Source organism: Meleagris gallopavo, chromosome 1, assembly GCF_905368555.1.
Source record: "Meleagris gallopavo chromosome 1, MGAL_WU_HG_1.1, whole genome shotgun sequence".
NCBI lineage: Eukaryota > Metazoa > Chordata > Aves > Galliformes > Phasianidae > Meleagris > Meleagris gallopavo.
The window spans coordinates 116,987,165-117,006,054 of NC_139404.1; the positions used below are offsets into that span (position 1 = coordinate 116,987,165).

General features: G+C 39.3%; 1 protein-coding gene across 1 annotated transcript in view; it reads right to left on the reverse strand.

Annotated features, from left to right (window-relative positions):
• Positions 1 to 9,384: 9,384 nt before the first annotated feature.
• SMS (spermine synthase) overlaps positions 9,385 to 18,890 on the reverse strand; it is a 48,472-nt gene continuing 38,966 nt past the window's right edge. Inside the window, exons 10-11 of the mRNA XM_085210856.1 lie at positions 14,447 to 14,562; positions 9,385 to 12,227 (exon numbers count right to left, since the gene is read on the reverse strand). Coding sequence (XP_085066982.1) covers positions 12,185 to 12,227; positions 14,447 to 14,562 — 159 coding nt within the window. The 3' untranslated portion in view covers positions 9,385 to 12,184. The remainder of the gene's footprint in view (positions 12,228 to 14,446; positions 14,563 to 18,890) is intronic.

An 18,890-nucleotide genomic window follows, 5' to 3' on the forward strand; every position in this document is an offset into this window, starting at 1 on the left:
ATCCATCACTTCTGCATACTCTCCTCATCTGTCATCCCAAGTTACTGATTAAATATGGGGTCCATTCCCACTGCACATGCTAACAGGGAATGCAGAAAGGCATGGTAGCTGGCAATTAAAAAAATATATATAATATTTAAGATTATCTCAGCATTTCTTCTTGCTCAGAGAAGCTGTGGTGCCCCATCCCTGGAGGCGCTCAAGGCCAGGTTGGATGGGGCCCTGGGCAGCCTGAGCTGGTGGGAGGCAGTCCTGCCCATGGCAGGGATTTGGAACTATATGATATTTAAGGTCCTTTCCAACCCAAACCATTTAGTGATTCTATGATTCTACAAAAATTTTGGCTTTGTTTATCTGGACTAACGGTAAACATAAGATGAACTGCACTGAAAAAGACGTTGCTGGGAAAAGTAATACTTTCAATGGCCCCAGCTATAGGTGCAGTAGTATAAACTAAACAGGACTATCTATTGTTTCTTTACAATATTGCATCAGAATCACAAGAGCTTTAATAATTTCCTGTGCTTCAATGCAAAGATGATTAATAAGAGCAGTAGAAGTAAGGATACTTGATTTCCAATAGGTTTGAACCTCATGGACAAATCCTCTGGTGTGTAATGGGCTATATACTCACTAACAGATGCAATCAAAAGAGGAGAGCCACCAGAGCTGCATGTGACTGTTTTCTGCATCCACACAGGAAATGCCCCAACTGTGCACTTCTGTCTTTCAGAGAGAAGAAAGACTGCCACTGCAAACGTAGTGCCTCCTGCCTACTCTCACACTTGGTTCTCCTAACGTATTAGCATAGCAGCACATATTTCACTCCAGAAGAAGCAGGGATGGAACACGCACAGCCTGTGCCAGTGTCTCATCATCCTCTGAATAAAAATTTTCTTCCAAATATCTAACTTAAACCTCTTTTAGTTTAAAGACATTCCCTTTTGTCCTATCACTACCAGACCGTGTAAAAAAATCAGTCCCATTCCTATTTATAGGCTCCCTTTACATACTGGAAGGCTGCAATGAGGTCTCCTCAACTGCCTCAACCCTTCTTCATAGAAGAGGTGCTCCAGCCCTTTGATCATCTTCGTAGCTTTCCTCTGGACCCAAAGTTCTCAAATGAAGATGTCCACCTGTCCCTTTGCAGGACAGATTCTCCTGTGCTGGAGCTTTGGTAACAGAAACAATAGACTTTTCCATCCTGGCAAAAAGTTTGCAGAGCTGAGTATCTTTGAGTCCAAATCCCCTTTGTCAAATCTGGTTGAGGTGGGCTGCGAAGATCAAAAGTTCCTGAGCACAGCTATGGGATGAGAGGCGGAGGCAGGGAAAGCACACTTGCATAGGCTCTGCTCTCAGAGAAAAGCAGATGGCAAAAAATCTACAGCTGCAACCTGAAATTAGTTTTAGTGCACTTTACTTTTTCCTCTCTATCATATCAGAATGAAATTAAAATTAACTTTGCACATAGATTAAAGCCAGAAGAATCCCATGTCAAATATGATGCTTTAAATTCAACATCCTATGGCAATATGGTATTTTTAGAGATGTTTCTAGCAACTTGCCTCTTAGCAGTCTTGCTGCTACATCGATGATTGTGTCCACATTCAGTAATGACACTCAGCAGGACCTCAAGAGGACATGTGATGAAGGTCTTCTGAAAGGGGAGGCACGATCACCTCACACTGAAATCAGAAACCCAGACCCCACGGAATCATCAAGACCAAATATCTGTTTTCCTCAAGTCACAGAAATCCTCAAGAACCAAACTGGAGCCAAATATAATTATCTTTACAAACCAAATTGCTATGTTCTTGACAACCCTTTCCTGAAGTTTCCAACATCTCTACTGAAAACAAAGCTTTTTTTTTTTTTTTTTTGCTGTTGTTTCTGTTGTTGTTTTTTTTCTTCTTCTTTTTTTCCCCACTACTGACAAGGTTATGAAACACAGATTTGTCACTGCCTTACATTTTTATGAATTTATATCTGGACCTGATTAAAAAAAACCCATAACTTTCAATGGAACTTATGGACACTCACATGAACAATTTGTTGCATTCATGTACACTTCTCAAAGCCAGTACTTGATATTTTCATTTCACTGGAAGAGTATTTGCTTCAGTCTTACTGCCAGGCCTGGATACAGGATTTCTCCAGGAACAAAGGAAAGCGTGTGGTGAGTTTCTTCTTTTGTGACATTTCTGCATATACTGCAGTAGGAAAGCAGGTATTCAAATTTTGGTATCAGAACACGTCTGCATGAGGAGAGCACAAATTTAGAAGCAGCATAAGCAAAAATGTCAAACATTGTTTCTGAACAGAATAACTTAACACTCACACCTCTGTTTGTAAAGGGCAAAAACAGAATAGAAACATAATGGTACGGTTAAAACAACACCAGATTTTTTCCATCTTAGCCTTCACTGACCAGCAGTACAAATGTAATAATGAAAATCTGAAGGGAAACTCTGACCAAGAAATGTGTAAACACAGCTGCTGAGAGCCTTCTCTATAATGGGAGGTAGCAGGATGAAAACTTCAGTGGTGATTTGTTGTCCCTGCCTTTCCCCAGCAGAGGAAAAAATTAACTGCAAAACTGCTATTAGAATGAGGATTTCTGCTCTTTGAAATTATTGCAAACATGATCAGTTGCTTCCTGAGTGCAGCTGGCTAACTGAAATGGGACATTCATTACCTAATTTTACAGCAATGTGAGCTAACCTCTTACCAAGATGACGCTTTCAATATAAAGTGATAGAATAAGCATCTTGCAATATGCACAGCAGTAAGATTGACCAGGAAATACTAATAGCATCTGCTTTCACTAGGAAAACATCTAGAGCCAGGCAATAAATTCCAAAAATTATCTAGAAACATAATAGCCTTCACAAACAAAGGGATTTGAAGCACCAATTAATGAGAGGAAATATGAGCCTGCAGAATGGCATGGAGCTGTGTCAGGGGAGGGGCAGCTGGGGGTCAGGGAAAGGGTCTGCACCACAGGGCGGTGGGCGTGGAACGGGATGCACAGGGCTGTGGGCACGGCCCTGAGTACCGGAGTTCAGCAGTCTCAGACACTGGGTTTGATTTTGGGTGGTGCTGTGTGGAGCCAAGGGTTGGACTCCAGACCCTTGTGGGTCCCTTCCAACTCAGGGTATTCTATGGTTCTGTGATTCCATATCCCCTGCCTAGAGAGGAAGTCTTCATACTGAGACTGTCTGAACTAGGACACACGATGGGAATTTCATACCAACCTCATGAGCATCACTTGACTCTATGTAGGCTCAACTTGCACCAAGCTCAGGGTGGTCAGAGCCAGAAGAACACTGACACAACACCTCGATGAGAACTGCAATGTGTTTGGGACAACAGAGAGATCAGGCACAGGCTGCACCTCAGCTCAAGTGTATGGATATGGTCACAGAGCTATCAACTAATTTAAGGGAAAGATCTGTTTCTTCCAGCTCTTTTTTAAGCCTTCTACAGTCTCGTAAAGAGATTTCTTTTTGTTATGGCCTTTGCCTTCAGAAAACATGCTCTTAAGAGGAATCACATGTGTTTTCGGCTTCACGTCTTAAAGTCTTTTGTGGCTTGCCATCTCTTTTTCTTCACTGTATCTGAGGATGAAAGCAACTATATAAACATATTTTAAGTTACATATAATACCAAATGAAAAACACTCTGCTGTGCGAGTCTGCAGGTACTGCAAAGGACACGAAGCTATTAATATGTATTTTGACTGGCACAACATAAAATGTACTTTAGCATGTCTGAAATTCAGATGTATTTGAGTGCCACTTGTTCACAATTGGATGCTCAAGCAAGGCCAGGTTTCTGCCACTGGCTGGAAAAAGTAATTCACTTGCTGTCACCAGACAGCCAAGCATGGGCTGAGCATCCAGACCGCAAGCATCACCCATAGCCCACATTCCTTCACTCTCACAAATAACACACGTTTTGTACAGAGCTGCACTCCTGCTGGACAAAAGGTGTCAGCTCGGCATGCCGCACCACCTTCTTTCCAGATGCAGTTCTTTGTACAGCACAAAGGTGCTCCCTGGGCAACAGCCATTCAGCACACAGCAGTACTGCTTTTGGATATGGATCTGAAAACCACATGGCTATTTTATTTTCACTACAGGAAAAGAAAAAGGAAAAAGGAAATAATAGCTTTTGTATTCATTTCTTTTAAAGAATGTAGTAAAGTAGAGCAATAGCAAGGGAGCTCACATTGCAAGAAACAGGTGTTGGCTATGTGTTCTTGAAACCAGTACCCGGCAAGGAAATGCTTGTAGATCTAGAAGGGGGCTGCTCTCACCATCTTTAACCTAACCTCCAAGATCAGGCCATTTACCTGAAATGAACTGGGAGAGCTAAATGACTGCCATACACGGACTGTTATTTGAAAGTTTTGAAGGTGAGAAGGTTAACAAGCAATCCAAAATAGCGCACACAAAAACCCCAAAAGCTACGTGCAGAGCATCCACACAGACTGCAGATTAAGCTCTGTATTTCAGTTAGAGCAGCACGTGGTTCCTGCAGGATCACTTTTAGCTACTCCCAAAAATCTGCACTGTTCAAAGATTTCTGGATGACTGAAGTGATTCAGTAGATCTGATTGCAGAGGAAAACAAGAATAAGAAAATCAAGGAGCAACTCCTTTAGCAGTTCCTCCCTTGGATTTCTAAAGCAGGGACACACTGCCACGCTACAGCCTTCATCTGAGCATTTTCCCCTTGCCCTCACTATTTTCCACACCTGCACAGCGCAGAAATCTGTCGTGCAACTGTTAGTCTGGCAACACAGTGAACCACAGGCTCACTTTCAACACAGGTTGCTTTCTTATCCATTCATTTCAGCAGTGCAGCTGCAGTGAGATCAGTTCCCCACCCCCTTTCATGGCTCTTCTGGCTTATTTTCTAACTTAGAGAAGAGCTGTGGGTCACACAGCAGAGGAGCTGATGAGAAAGAAGAAGATGGATCGTAGAGAAGATGGCTGGGACCATATGGCCCCATAGCACAGCTAGCAGGGGAAATGCTGACACAGCAACCCCTTCACATGAGCTGCAGCCTTGGGTTGAGTAAATTTTAGAGAACACCCAAATCAGTCAAGAAGTCTGAAATATTCTTCATCGTTGAGAAGTTCGGGTTAATTAAATTTTCAAACATCCCTGCATATTCATGTGCATTTGTGGCACATCTAGAAGCAGAAACTGAAAGAACAAAGACTCAGCAAACCCAGCGACCTCCATTTCACAAGCAAGTTCTTACCAGAGTTATAGCCTGACCAAGGGAATAAAAATACAGTATATATAAAAGGAATTAGCAGCAGTTCAAGTCTTTGACTGTCGTCTTTAACAACATCTAATTTAATGATTTACAGATGAAACATCCAAAGTCTGTATTTTCACGTGTCCAGGCTGAGTGGACAGCACCTTCAAAAAGGTTGGGACTCTTCAGAATTAGTGACATTGTCTCTTCCTCTACTTACCTTGATGAGCACCGTCTCTCACTCTTGCTGTCTTCCCAGTTGCTTAAAGTATTCTTACACTGAAGGTACTCCACCCACAGCTTGCACCAAAGTGGCCTCCAAACCAACCTAAGTGACCAGTGCCCACTGCACCACGCACCAGCAGAGAAACAAATGGCTCATGCAGAGGGCACCACAGCACTGCCCCATGATGGAGGAAGAGGCAGAGCGTGCAGTCAGTGCTCATGTGCAAAAGGAGCACACAAGCACAGCAATTTCCCCTTCTACACACTGGTGGTTTGGGATCATACTCTATTCCCACACCTAACAGATCATCGGGGCCCTAAGCCAGCAGCAAGACACCTCTATGCTAGGACTCAGTTTTTGTTAGACGTGGTAAAGATCATCAAAGAGGGTGCTGGATTGTGGTCCTGCCACCTGACATTGTGCATTACTGGACATGCAAGTGACAGTCTGGAGTTTTGACACTCAGAGTATGTGAGAGGAGGAGCAAGTTGCTTGGTACCTTGTAAGCATACTGCATTCCTCCATGCACCATCCCCACCTCCTGTGCACTGTAGGTCTGGACTAGTCCTGGTCAGCCTTCAGCTCTTGAGGTACCTTCACCAGTTCCTGGCTTACACTCCATAAAGTGTCTCGAACAACACAAAAACACACATAATGGACATGCAGGACCTTGCTGCCCACCATTAGCTCTCCCAGTAATGTGGAAGCCTTCCCCAAGCTCACTGTGTACCTGCAAAGAACCAGACGAGACAAGTGGCAAGTACAATAAGCATGCCCAAAACCCAGGGCTACAAGCAACTGTTGGTGCTGGATGCAAGAACCAGCTGAATCCACCAGCTGCAGATGCACACCACCTGTATGACCACAGGATACCCAGTGTTTTCCATATAACTCATTCTGCTTACAGGTCAGCATGTGGGAGCCAGAGAGATTGTCTCTGCTTTCCTTAGCACCGCCTGATCTCTGCTGCAGTCTTAAGCACACTCAGTTCTTCCTTTCACACAGGCAGAGGTGTTACAGCCACCAGAGGCTAAAGGCACATAGGACAAGAATGCAAAGTAGATTTGAGGCACATTTTAAATTTTAACTTCTTAAGACACACGACTGCCTCTAATCCAACTACAAATACCTTCCCTGTACTTCCTAGTATTTAACTGTTACACATACAGTAAGACTGTCATAAAGTCAGAAGAAACTATTTTTTTTTAACCTGACAGGTAAAATCTTCAAAAAGGATGTTATCTTGTTACAAAATAGAAGTTAATGTTCATTCCATTTATTATTCTATTAGTCTTCATAGGTGTTTTTAAATGATGAACCGTCAAGAACTTGTTGCCTGAAAAATTCATTTGCAGTCATCCTTTCATTCCAAATAACTAACCAGTGGTTACAAAAAGTCATCAAAAATACATAAAAGTGCTGCAAGAGAAACTAATCATTAGGAAGTAACTTCCCAGGATGTCCCAGTGTGAAGTGTAAGCAGAATTTGGACAAGGCATGGAATAAAATACTTCCGTTTAAACAAATGGAAGCATCAGTTTTGATAATTAACGAAAGTCAAATAGGGAAGTGTTAGATAACATTAGCAGCTACCAAAACCAGCAAAGGTTTCACATAGCTTTGCTTTGCTAGTCTCAGCTGCTTTACAATGCCACTGATGCTCATCTTTGTATATACAAATGTTATTCAGATATTAAAATGCTTCCGTTATACATCAATATACTATTTTTATCTTTTGGTTAAAGTGAATCATACTAGCAGTGCTCCATAGGCAATATGGCACTACGTGTTGTGCAGTGCTCACTGAGGTCATGAAATTGAAAACTCTTTCAAATTACATACAATGAATTTGTCACGCTACTTTGAAGTCAAAAGAAAAACCCTGTAGAAATCTTAGCAGCACTTTCTGGTTTAGTTATTGTTTTGTTTTCATACCCCTACCATTTCAGATTCATTTTCCCAATTTCATGAGCTGAAGACAGCAGAGATGCCACTGCAGAACTCCTGCCTTTGATCATTCCACGCTCACACATCCTACACATCCCATTAATTTTCTATTTATTTGCTTGGGTAATTTGTCTGCACTGAATACTATCTTATTCTGAGCAGTTTCTTTTTAATCACCATTTCATTTCCAGTACTATCTTTCTCTTTCTCGCAGAGTACTTAGAAGACATTTTGTCATTTTTCCTTAAAAAAAGAATAGAATGCAAGCCCCACGCTCTGCATCTCACATCTCTCTCCCTTCCTCCAGTACCTACAGAGCGTAGACAAGGCAGTGCAACCAGCACACACATGCTCCCCCCTCTCCATATTTGTTGTGCTGTCCTGTTGCTGGTTCATTCTCTTGGCTCATTACCCCCCAAACACTTCCCATCTTAATTATTGTTGCTCCTGCATCCTTTCTTCACTTGCCATAACCCTTTTTGCAACACAGCACAGATGCACTTCTCATCATGCTTCCAATCATAAAACACGTTTCACTCTTTTCCTCCCTTTCTACTTCCATTTCTACCTCTGCAGCTCACATCAACTCAAATGTATCAACACCGTATGAACTTCTTCACTTGGTTCCTAAAGCAAGGATTAACTGCTCACATTCCCCAAAGGCAGCCCTATGCTGTTCTGTGCTATTAATCACCCCTGCACTCTGCTCCTTTACTGCTATTTCTTTCCCTTGCTCCTTCAGCATTTCAAAGATTCCAAACGCTCCTTTTCTCTCTGTGGGCTTTATCGACTTCCTCCTATTGCCCTCAGGCAACATCATCTGCGATCTCCTATTTCTAATTTAGAGTAAGGAACAGAGCGCTCTTCCCCCTCTCTCTTGTCCCAGCGCCTTACTCCTTCCAGCAAGTTGTCAACACCTCAAACCCCAAATGGTAAAAATAAAAATTCAAGAGACACCTAACCATCTTCCCTGCTGTGCATATGGGCATCTAAAATGACTATTTCCTACCCTCGATGTCTGTACACAACGCTTTTTCTTAAGTTACAACCTTCCCCTTTCTTTTCCCTAACTATCAAGTCATTTTCTACCACTGTACTTGAGACAAATGTACGCGTCCCTCCCAGTTAGCTGGAATTTATGTAAATCTCTACAGTCTTTCTCTGAAGTCATTCTTTCGTTGTATGACATTATTAATCTTTCTGAACCGCAGACCAAACTAACGACTTCAATTTGCCCATCCTGTTCAAGCTCTTCTCTCCCTTCCTAAACTTGTTCCAAATCTTGCATCGTTCCTAATGTCTCATTTCTGTACTTTCTCTGCTATGCAGTGAGTCACAACAGCACCCAAAGCCAACTTGCCGCTTCAGCAGAAAAACTAAGAAACAGATTACAGATCTCCAAAAAATTAACATCTACAGAGCTCCCCAGCAAATTAATTTTTTTCTACAGAAAAATCACTGAAGCTTGAAGTGATCCCCCGCACTGCAAACATCACTGCGCTGTTCCACACCACACAGCACTTTATCCAAGCATGTATTATGTGGAAAATAATTGAATTCTCTCTGAGAGACAGACAGTTTTAAAATGTTAGGAAGAAATTCTTTACTCAGAGGTTGGTGAGGCGCTGGCACAGCTGCCCACAGAAGCTGTGGTGCCCCATCCCTGGAGGCGCTCAAGGCCAGGTTGGATGGGGGCCTGGGCAGCTGAGCTGGTGGGGGGCAGCCCTGCCTATGGCAGGGCTCAGAGGTTGATGATCCTTAAGGTCCCTTCCAACCCAAACCATCCTATAATTTTTAAGAAAAGATACTCAGTAAAAGGACCGTACCGTCCCTTTATATTTGTTAGGTGACAAATGAAAAAGGTACAACGGTAAGCACCATACCCATTAATTCTGCCACTTTAGCACGGAATCCACAATGCATTTAAAAATAGACACAGAAGCAGTAATAGCGTACCTTTATTTTAACACGTGCACTGCACTGATGCAGTAGATACAAAGCCAGAAGTCTTCCCTTTGCACAAATTATCATCAATCAAGTTTTTAAGTATCTAAGTCACATTTCTAGGTGGAAGCAGCATTTTGTGCAAAGAATAATTCAGAAAGCCCTAATATTAACTGTATGTTGGGAAATGTTTGCATACATAATGCAGCAATCATAGGTATTCCTAACTGGCCTTAAACATGGAAAACCAAACAGCTGTTGCAGTTTGCTTTTGAAAATTCTAACACAAAGCAGTTTATTTTCCTTCTCTTAAAAAAAAAAAAAAAAAAAAAACCTATACTACAGCAACAAATAAATAAAAACTGACAGTGTATATATACTTGCTCAGAATCAATTCAGCAACTTAAAAGTAAAAGGTAATATTCAGTGTTCGCTGAATTGCTTTACACTACATCTATCACTTTAAAAATCCTACATTAGAAAGTTTAAAAAAAAAATCCCCCATATTTCTTTGCTGTTATCAGTTGAAAGCACTGCTGACTCTTACCTATGAAGACCTAATTTGAGTCCCCTGGTCATGACAAGGGATTACAGCACACCCCTGCACACACTGCAGCTCTGTGTTCAGGAAACATCTCTGCTAAACAAAGTGCTAGCCTTGGTACAGCAAGCCAGCAAGCATGGTAAGTCATCTTCCAGTTCACAAGTGTGTTTGCTAAAAGAAAAAACAACCCAGCCCTATTTGTTGTGTCTGACTTCGAGATCTACCAAGCTCACTCTGGAAAACATGCTGTAAGCCATGTCTTAGTGAATGCCTGTGTGCTTCATACCACCTACATGGTCACCACTAAGGATCACTGGGAATATTCATGCATGCCATGTTAAGGGTACATGTGACTGCTTATAAGACATCTGCATTTGTTTGTATCTACACAATATACTGATCGTGGTCCTGTATCATAAATGAAGAGTTACTACTAGGACATAGACACTAATAGGGGATGGATAAAACAGAGCTAAAACATTCAGCACTCTTCTCTCCTCCTGTACCAAAGGAGGATCTGCTCTCTTTGGGGGTCCCCTTTGGGATACACAGGTTGTAGGCCAGCTGTGACCTACTTTTATCTAAGAATCAGCATCAACTAGAATTGCTTGAAACAGTAAGATTGGAGAACACTTCTCCTTGGCTCTCCAAACTGAAAGTAGTTTAACAGGACAACTGTACATATGAAATAAGAGGGAAAATTTTACAAGCTGTTCCAGTATCCCTCTGAAATTCCACATGGATCACTCCAATTTCATCAATTCAGTTTATGCATATGGAATGCAGCAAAACTCTTCCTTATGTATGGTTTAAGAGTACAGATCCTAAAAGTGTATTTTTTTTCATTAACAGTATCATTTTGGTTATGCAGGGAAAAAAAAAAATAATCAACTCCCTCCAACAAAACTAACAAAATATGAATACTAGGTGTTGAAGGAAAACAATTATGTGTTTTGGGATAGTGTAATTTCTATTCTATCTTGGTAATGTACAGAAATGTACAGAACATTTACGTCCTTCCTATCTCCTCTGATGTGGAATCTTTTAAACACTGAAAGCAAACTTTTAGTACATAAGAACATTCTTATAAAAATATAACTTTCATGACAACATGATAAACAATTTAAGAAAAATGTTTTCTCTTTCAGAACAAAACTACAATGCAACCTAACTTCCAGATTTTTAAATTGTAAGTGAATAATTCAGCAAGAGCCCCACACAGTGTGGTCAGGTTAGAGAAATACAAGCTGGACTTACCCTACTGAAGTATATCTATTTGCTCCAAAACTTTCAAGAAATACTGACGCACATGAGTCTAGATCACACTCCCACTTCTTTTTTTGTTAAGCAAGCTTTCCTTCTTCAAGAACCTAGTGTTTTCCCAAGGCTGAGGAATGTATGATCACAAGAACCTTAATACACTTAATTTCTTGTATTGTAGTGAGATATCAGACTTAATTTTCATGCTGACAATGTACCTCTGTAAACTACTGTCACATCCATATCAAAATCTAAATAATCAGTAGGGCAGCAGTTAAAGATGTCCATGAGGTGAAAAGTCATGGACTCTTTTCTCCTGCAGAAGAGATGACAGCAATATGATGAATGAATGAAACTACAGGAAATAAAGTTTAAAATCAGCTTTCTAGCTTTATTCCCTTTGCAATGAAGAATGTGGGGATATTCTTTCAGGAGGTCCCATTCCACTCTCTCACCCCTTTTTCTTTTTTTTTTTCTTTTTTTTTTTTGTTATGCCTGTCTTCTCTAAATGGAAACACAAATTTCAACTACAAAAAAAAAAAAAAAAAGCCCTCCATCATCAAAAGCACTATAGATTAAAAAAATAATCTGGTCAAAAACAAAAAAAAAAAAGCAAGCTCCATGGACCACCCTCAGGGATGAAATGCTCAAGATGTCTTCTTTAATCAATACCTTTGTGAAGATCTACAAAAACTAAAAAGGATCACATTCTAAAGGTTCAGTGCATTTAGCAGCTATATAGTTTTGCTGCTTACTCATCTTTAAGTTGACTTTCAAAAATAACATCCTAGCTCATCAAAATATACATTTTTCATTTGCTTTTAAATTAAAATAACAATAAAAAAAACATTTAAAAGAATTCACAATCAATAGCATGACTAAGTATCAGGATCATCTACAGCATATAATTTAAGGGTTCCAGATGCCAATATGCACCATGTGGCAGGCCTATATGCTTCATGTAGCATGTACATTTAGAATAATCTTGATGTTCAGACTTCAGTTTGTTTCTTCCAAATAGTGTAGAACACCCACCTGGAGAAAATAAGCAGTCAAGGAAAAAAAAAACCAACAAAACTACATAGTATAAAGTTAAAATGAAAGTAGTTCTTTTCATTTATCTTTCAATTCTGAAAACTCACAGTTCACAGAAATGGGGTAGATAATTCTGAAAGTGAGATCTCTCTAGATTCCCTTTTTTTTGCTCATCAGTTCATACTCCAGTCCCACTGAAACTGAAATCCTCTGCAAACCCATTTTCTAATCCTTGCTATAGATTTTCAAGCTGTGCACTACGCATTGCAACTGCTGAACAAACTACAGCAGTACATCAGGAAGAGCAACTAAAACTTCAGATCTCTGATCACCAAATTGGGATCCCTCTCACTCACCTTCTTGATAGCTAAGTAAGAAGTTCCAATAAGAAGGTAACATCCAGCTAACTAATTTGTGAATTCCTATTGCAGAAATGACTAGACACACAATTAATAACGAAATGCTCAGTAGCTGAACACTGTGTCCAAATATCTTACTGGGCAAACATTTAACTGCCTACTGCATCTTGAATGCCCCAACTAGGGCTCTGCTGAATGCTCGCTTGAATAGATACATCTAGATTTTGCCTAGGCTTTTCTCTATAGGCTTCTGTGATGTTGGCCTCATACTTTTCAAAAAGCAGAACTTTCTATCATCTAGACTGAGCTAGAATAAATTACAAAGCAACTATGAGCTGTGCCAGTAACCTCTGCTGCTCCTCTGCCAGGAGAAGGACCCAGCTTCAACACACACATTCAGCAGCTATGCTAAAGCCATGATTCTCTGAAGATGCTCCTGTCAGCAAGGACAACTGATCCTCATGAACCTTCTTGCCACGCTAAGAACATGAGAAGTCAGAGTTATGTAATTCCACCAGCTTCCAAATGAGCAGATGAGAGCATGGGACATGGACACCGTCGTTGTTTTAGTACTACAGCAACAGCAGCTGAGTTAAGTTCAGATTTCTGGAATTTAAAACTTAATATAACCAAAGTAAACTCATATGAAGACATATGTTCTCCTGTTCACACAGCGAGGTCACACACTCTCCAGATGGGAGCCTGCATGTTCATTCCAGGGTCATGGTAGAGACCTCATGGACACATACGCTTTCCTTAAAATAAAGCCAGTTTTTATGTCAATAGCTACTTGATTTTCAGATGAGCCCCTCAACAACACTGGTAAATACCAGAATTTCAAGCAGCAATTACACACAACTATTCTGGAAGTAGACAAAGAAAATGTAACTATAAAATGTGATAAGCTTGCTTAGCATTTTGGTTGCATTCAGGTACACATACAGCTAATTTTCTGTCAGATTACGAAAATAAGCATTTGCATTAAGTCAAAAGATTCATTCAATTGCTCAACAGGTTTCATGAATCTAAATCAACATCACATGGTCATTTTCTGAAGAAAGATACAAAACCTGTATTTTTTAATTGCTGTCACAAGTGTAAAGTAAATTTCTACATCTCAGTCATCTGCAAAACAGCACGTAGATATAATCCTCCATGTGGACAAATGCCACCTTCTGCATGGAAATCTAAGTTTCAAGAAAGGTGATAAAAGTATAGATAAAGGGATACCGAAGGTCTAAAGCCAAATCAAAAGTCAGAGTTGGAAATATTCATAATACATATCTTACTTCGGGCTAATCTGAAGTCATCAAGATAACTATTTTAGTATTCTTGTACCTATACTGCTATAAAGTCAGGCTCTTAATTCAGTCAGAAAAAGTAAACTAAAAAAAACTTTCCTCATTTCTCTTTAAGTACTGTTCACTTTCAAGCTCAATTATATTATTTAATGGCCATTTAAAATAATACTTTTGTTAAAAATTTCATGCCTGTTCATTTGCTAGAGATATTTAAATATATTGTTAAATAAAAAAAAAGCACCTTACATACTTTAGGTGTGACATTCTACACTGCATAAATAATACATCTGACAACACATGAAGAAAAACACAGTCTGCTCTTGAAAGATGCTGATCATTTCACCACCTGTGAATTTATGGCACATTAGAAAATAATTCCTGCAATTATATTCAAAATAAAATTGCAGTTTTTTTTCATAGTGAATGAATTATATTAATATTTTTGAAGGTAGAAAGGTAGAAATGCCTTTTTGCATTCAAGTTCATTACCTTCAAGCCATCTAGGCTTGCTTGATTTATTAATACACATTCTCTATACTTCCTCAGCCTTAAAGGATACAATTCCATGTAGGAGGGAACGCACACGATTTCTTTTGAAAACTCCACAGGACAATAAAGCCTACTAAGCTGTTCTTCATACAGAGTCAAGGCATCGGTCAGATTGATACAGTTTCCCTGAAGAAGAAAAAAATCCTGGTTATAATCAAGCAAAGAAACAAAACTGCAGATGAATATATATACACTGACATTAATGAAAGGCTTCCATATACTTTAAAACCAGACAGAAGCAATTCTTAACATTTAATATTTACAAGGCAAATATTGAACAGCTTGCCTTCATCCTGCAAAAGCAATTTGTGTATTTTCAAGAAAGAATAAGTACGGGGAAATTATCTATCTTCTCATTAGCAGAAGTAACTATTACAGTACAGCTTCCAGTTAGAACAGATCACCGTGTGTTATTTATCTGTAACATTTACTCAATAACCATTTGCTCTATGATTGCTTGAACGTATCAGTAAATAGCATTACAATATCCAGATTTTCTCTATTATTTAACATTGCCTAGGTCTTAAAACATTAAAATGTGATATAAAAAACCATAATCTGTTCATTTTAAACCAATTCTTCCATAAAACAATACGATAAAACAAATCACACAAGTTCCATGGCTGTAGGCCACAGTCTTAAACTGTTGTGCATTCTTCTGAAAAAGCAGCGATTCCTCTGATTTTTGTTTTTCTTGGTTCTATGTATTACCTAAGAATAGTAATATATAATAGCACATATAAGCACACATATATACGATGTCTTCGTCTTCTCAATTCAATGAAGTGCTAGCTTTTTTCTTAACAAACAAAACCACCATCTATGAAAAGTTAGCATATTAACTGACAAAGTGAGCTGGGCATCAATAACAAAAAGACCAAAGTCTACATTAACCACTTAGCCTAAGACAATGTTCTCCACATACCAATAAAAAGTCTAGCAAGAAAATGTTTAACTCTGTCTTCCTCGTACTTGCACACATTGCTTTCTATTTTTATTTAAAAAAGCACACAAAAATCGACGTAATAGCTGGCATATTGTACTAAAATGACATTTTGCACTTGTCATTTGGCTACAAACCCTCCCCAAATGAAACACTTACTACAACTGAAACAAAGCACACACCTAAATCATTTGACTGGTTAAATAAATCTCCAAGGAGGACATAAATCATTCAGCAAGAAAGTCAACAATAAGATTTCACTGTAGGATTTTCTCTTCAGTTACAACACTTCAGCTGTGAATTTCTGCTATCCTCCTTTTTTCTCCTACCTTCCTTCTTTCTACGTTTGCTTATTTTCCTTGTTCTAGGACTGAAGTATGGCTCATACAGAAAGTATTTCTTTCTTCTCCTTAGAGGTTCAAGGTAAATTTTCCACCTGGCTCTGCACGTATGTTCTTCTGGGCTTTCACCTCCTTTGCTGAATCTGCTACTTCAGTTACTCCGGCCCACTGAAAAGTAACAGAACTACCACCTGCCCCAAAAACCAGTGCAGTTACTTGCCTCTTTTTCTTCTACACAACTAAGTGGACATGATACTTTAACCAATGACTTTAGAGGTACATGGCAAACACAAGTTATTTAAACAATAATTTTTAAAAAAGTAAAGTTAAATATAGTCTGCACGGTCTACAGATGACTCAGTGTCTCAGGTATGAGGTGCTGAATAAAGACCTGTCCAATGTGAACGTACTACTGCTGCAGCACAGCACAGAGATGAGACAATCTCCAATTCTGGTCAAAGGGAAGAAAATGTCAGTGGTACTTAGCCTACTGACAGTCAGGTTAATTCATTTGTTATCTTCTCCCTCCAACCCCCTCATAAGGAATGTACAGCTCAACCAGCAGGCTCCAAATATGTAGTCTAACTATGCAGCACGCTGCAGATATACAGCCATACAAACCATGAAATCTACCCATATTTGAACACTTATGTGGGTCCGAATGAGACATCTTCGGGAGACATGTATCTCCATGCCTCCCAAATGGTTGGGTTTACCAGTTTATGGTATGAATGCCTGTTACCTAGTCACAACATCTACTTTCTTCTTCAGATTTCTGATCAGTCAAAACAGAAGCACTAAGTAGGATTTCTCCAGAAGTATTTTCAATGTAAAAAAAAAAACCCTCAGCTTTCCACACATTTTATCACTTCTAGTGGAAGAACAGTACTCTTCTTACTACAGAAGACACAAAAAGACAAAAAAAACACCAAAAAACTTTCATGACATGTTAGCACATTCATGGTTCCTAGTAACCTAGCATACAAGCCACAGTCCCACAAAATGATGACAGGAGACCCATGGAACAGAAGACTACTGTTTATCTCAGGTCAGAATACTAATTTCAATGACAGAAATACATAGGTTGCTCCGAAAATAACACCTCCTCTAAATATTTCCATGGAAACTATGTCAGATACAAAGAGCACAAGAAAGCTACTTGATTGTATTGGAAAAACTGTTTTGTGACTGAGAATTTGCTCTATCACCACCATTAGCTATGCATTTTCACCAGCAATGAACAACAGCCTGCACGCTCATAACAATCTGCACCAGTCAAGTTGATCCAGTCACCACTGCCGAAATGTACCACTTGCTACCTCAGTGTGCTTGCATCCACTGGTTGGATGTATCAAGAAATAATATTACAACACTTAGACAAAGGCTCAGCAAGCATCAATGAATGTCAGTGGGTGCCATTTTTTCTGCATGAAGGAATTCAATTCCATACCTGTGCTTCGTCTGCACTTTCACGTGAGACGCCATTTTGTCAGACTGCTTCTCTGCTGCCATTTGTTACATGGAAACAAAATTTGATGGAATATTGGTGGGAAGGTTCATCCTCTACGCCATACCACCACCAACTGCCTCTGTCATTCTGAGCCAACATAATAAAATAGGAGGCATTTTTCCAGAGAAGCCTTTGTATATGCATTAGAAAGAAAATGATCTTGCCAAAAAAAAAAAAAAAAAAAAATTACTAATACTATCAGCTTCTTATTTCCAGAATGACCCTTTCTCTTCATAACTGGACAATCCAAAAGGCTTCCAGCAAAAGTACTCTGTACAAGAGTTCTGCTTTTGATTTCTTTTTCTTGCGAAGTTCAGAGCATGTACAGAACAAGAAAGCCCAAGGCAACAGACTCTGCCCATAGCACAGCACTAGTGCTCTGAACAACTTCTGGTAATGTTTGCACATTTTTTTCCATTATAGAACAAGATATCTTGCCCCCTCCTGCCCTCAAATAACATGAGTAACTTGCATCTGACTGAGAGAATGCAGATAGTTCAACTAAGAAGGAACTAGATTTAATTAAATACTACAGGTCTCTCTTAGGCATATCTAATTCAATACTTCTAATTCAAAACAAGGGACAAGTTCCATTAGACCTCCAAGAACAAAGGGCTCATTCAACACATTCAGAATACCCGCTTTACCTGTACTTCTCATTGTAAGTCCCTCTGCTAACATGCTGCAAAATGTAACTCCCTGAGATCAGTATTTATTCAAGAAATTTGCACTTCACTGTTTAACTTGTTTCATAGAGCTCCCAGATGCTTAAAAATGGCCTTAAAATAATTAAGCGCACACAAACACAACTGAAAGTTAATTCTCTCACAGTGAGGAACTCATATGAGTTCAATGAATAGATGCACAGATCTCTTACAAATTGGGCAGAGGCTGAAACAACCTGAGCTCTTATGAAAACCAATATGCCTACAGCACATCTCCGATCAACATCATTTTTTACATATAACATCAGGCAATAAACAGAAATAAAGTTTTAATGCAAAGTTAAGATATGAATACTAACTCAGCACAACTGCACAAAGCACAACAGACTACTGTAGCACTTGTTTAGTAACCTATTATTATCCAGGGCACTGCAGCAGTTACTTGGTTCAGCCAGCCTTTACCAAGCATATAATTTTGTTTCAACATCAGACTGAATGCAAAAGAAAAAGCCACACACCTAAAAAACAACTTGTGTGTCTAATTTGAGTCATAAATAGAAAATACTGCTAGGTAATTTACAAAGTATGCCAGTACTATGGAGGAAGTTTAATAAGATACACAATGAGATCTAAGGGTCTTATAGACAGTTTTCCAGCCTGCTGTTTCAGTATTTATACTTCCTGCCTTTTTCAGCAACTGAAATCATTGCAAATAGCATGACAAACAAATTACTGGAACAATGAAATGTGGCAATACACAATTTTACCTTTCAAATCCATGGCTCTGCAGTCTACACACTGAGATCTTACTTAAAGGCTATATACTTCAACCTCTCCTTCAGGACACACGCAGCAGGTTTTTATAGCACCACAGAATTACAATTTTTTTGATAATTATTCCACTTTACTCAAGAAAAAGCTGAAAATTAAGCCGACAAAATTTGTATGAACTCATATCAGTAATAAGAAAAGGTATTAAAAAAAAAATCACTATT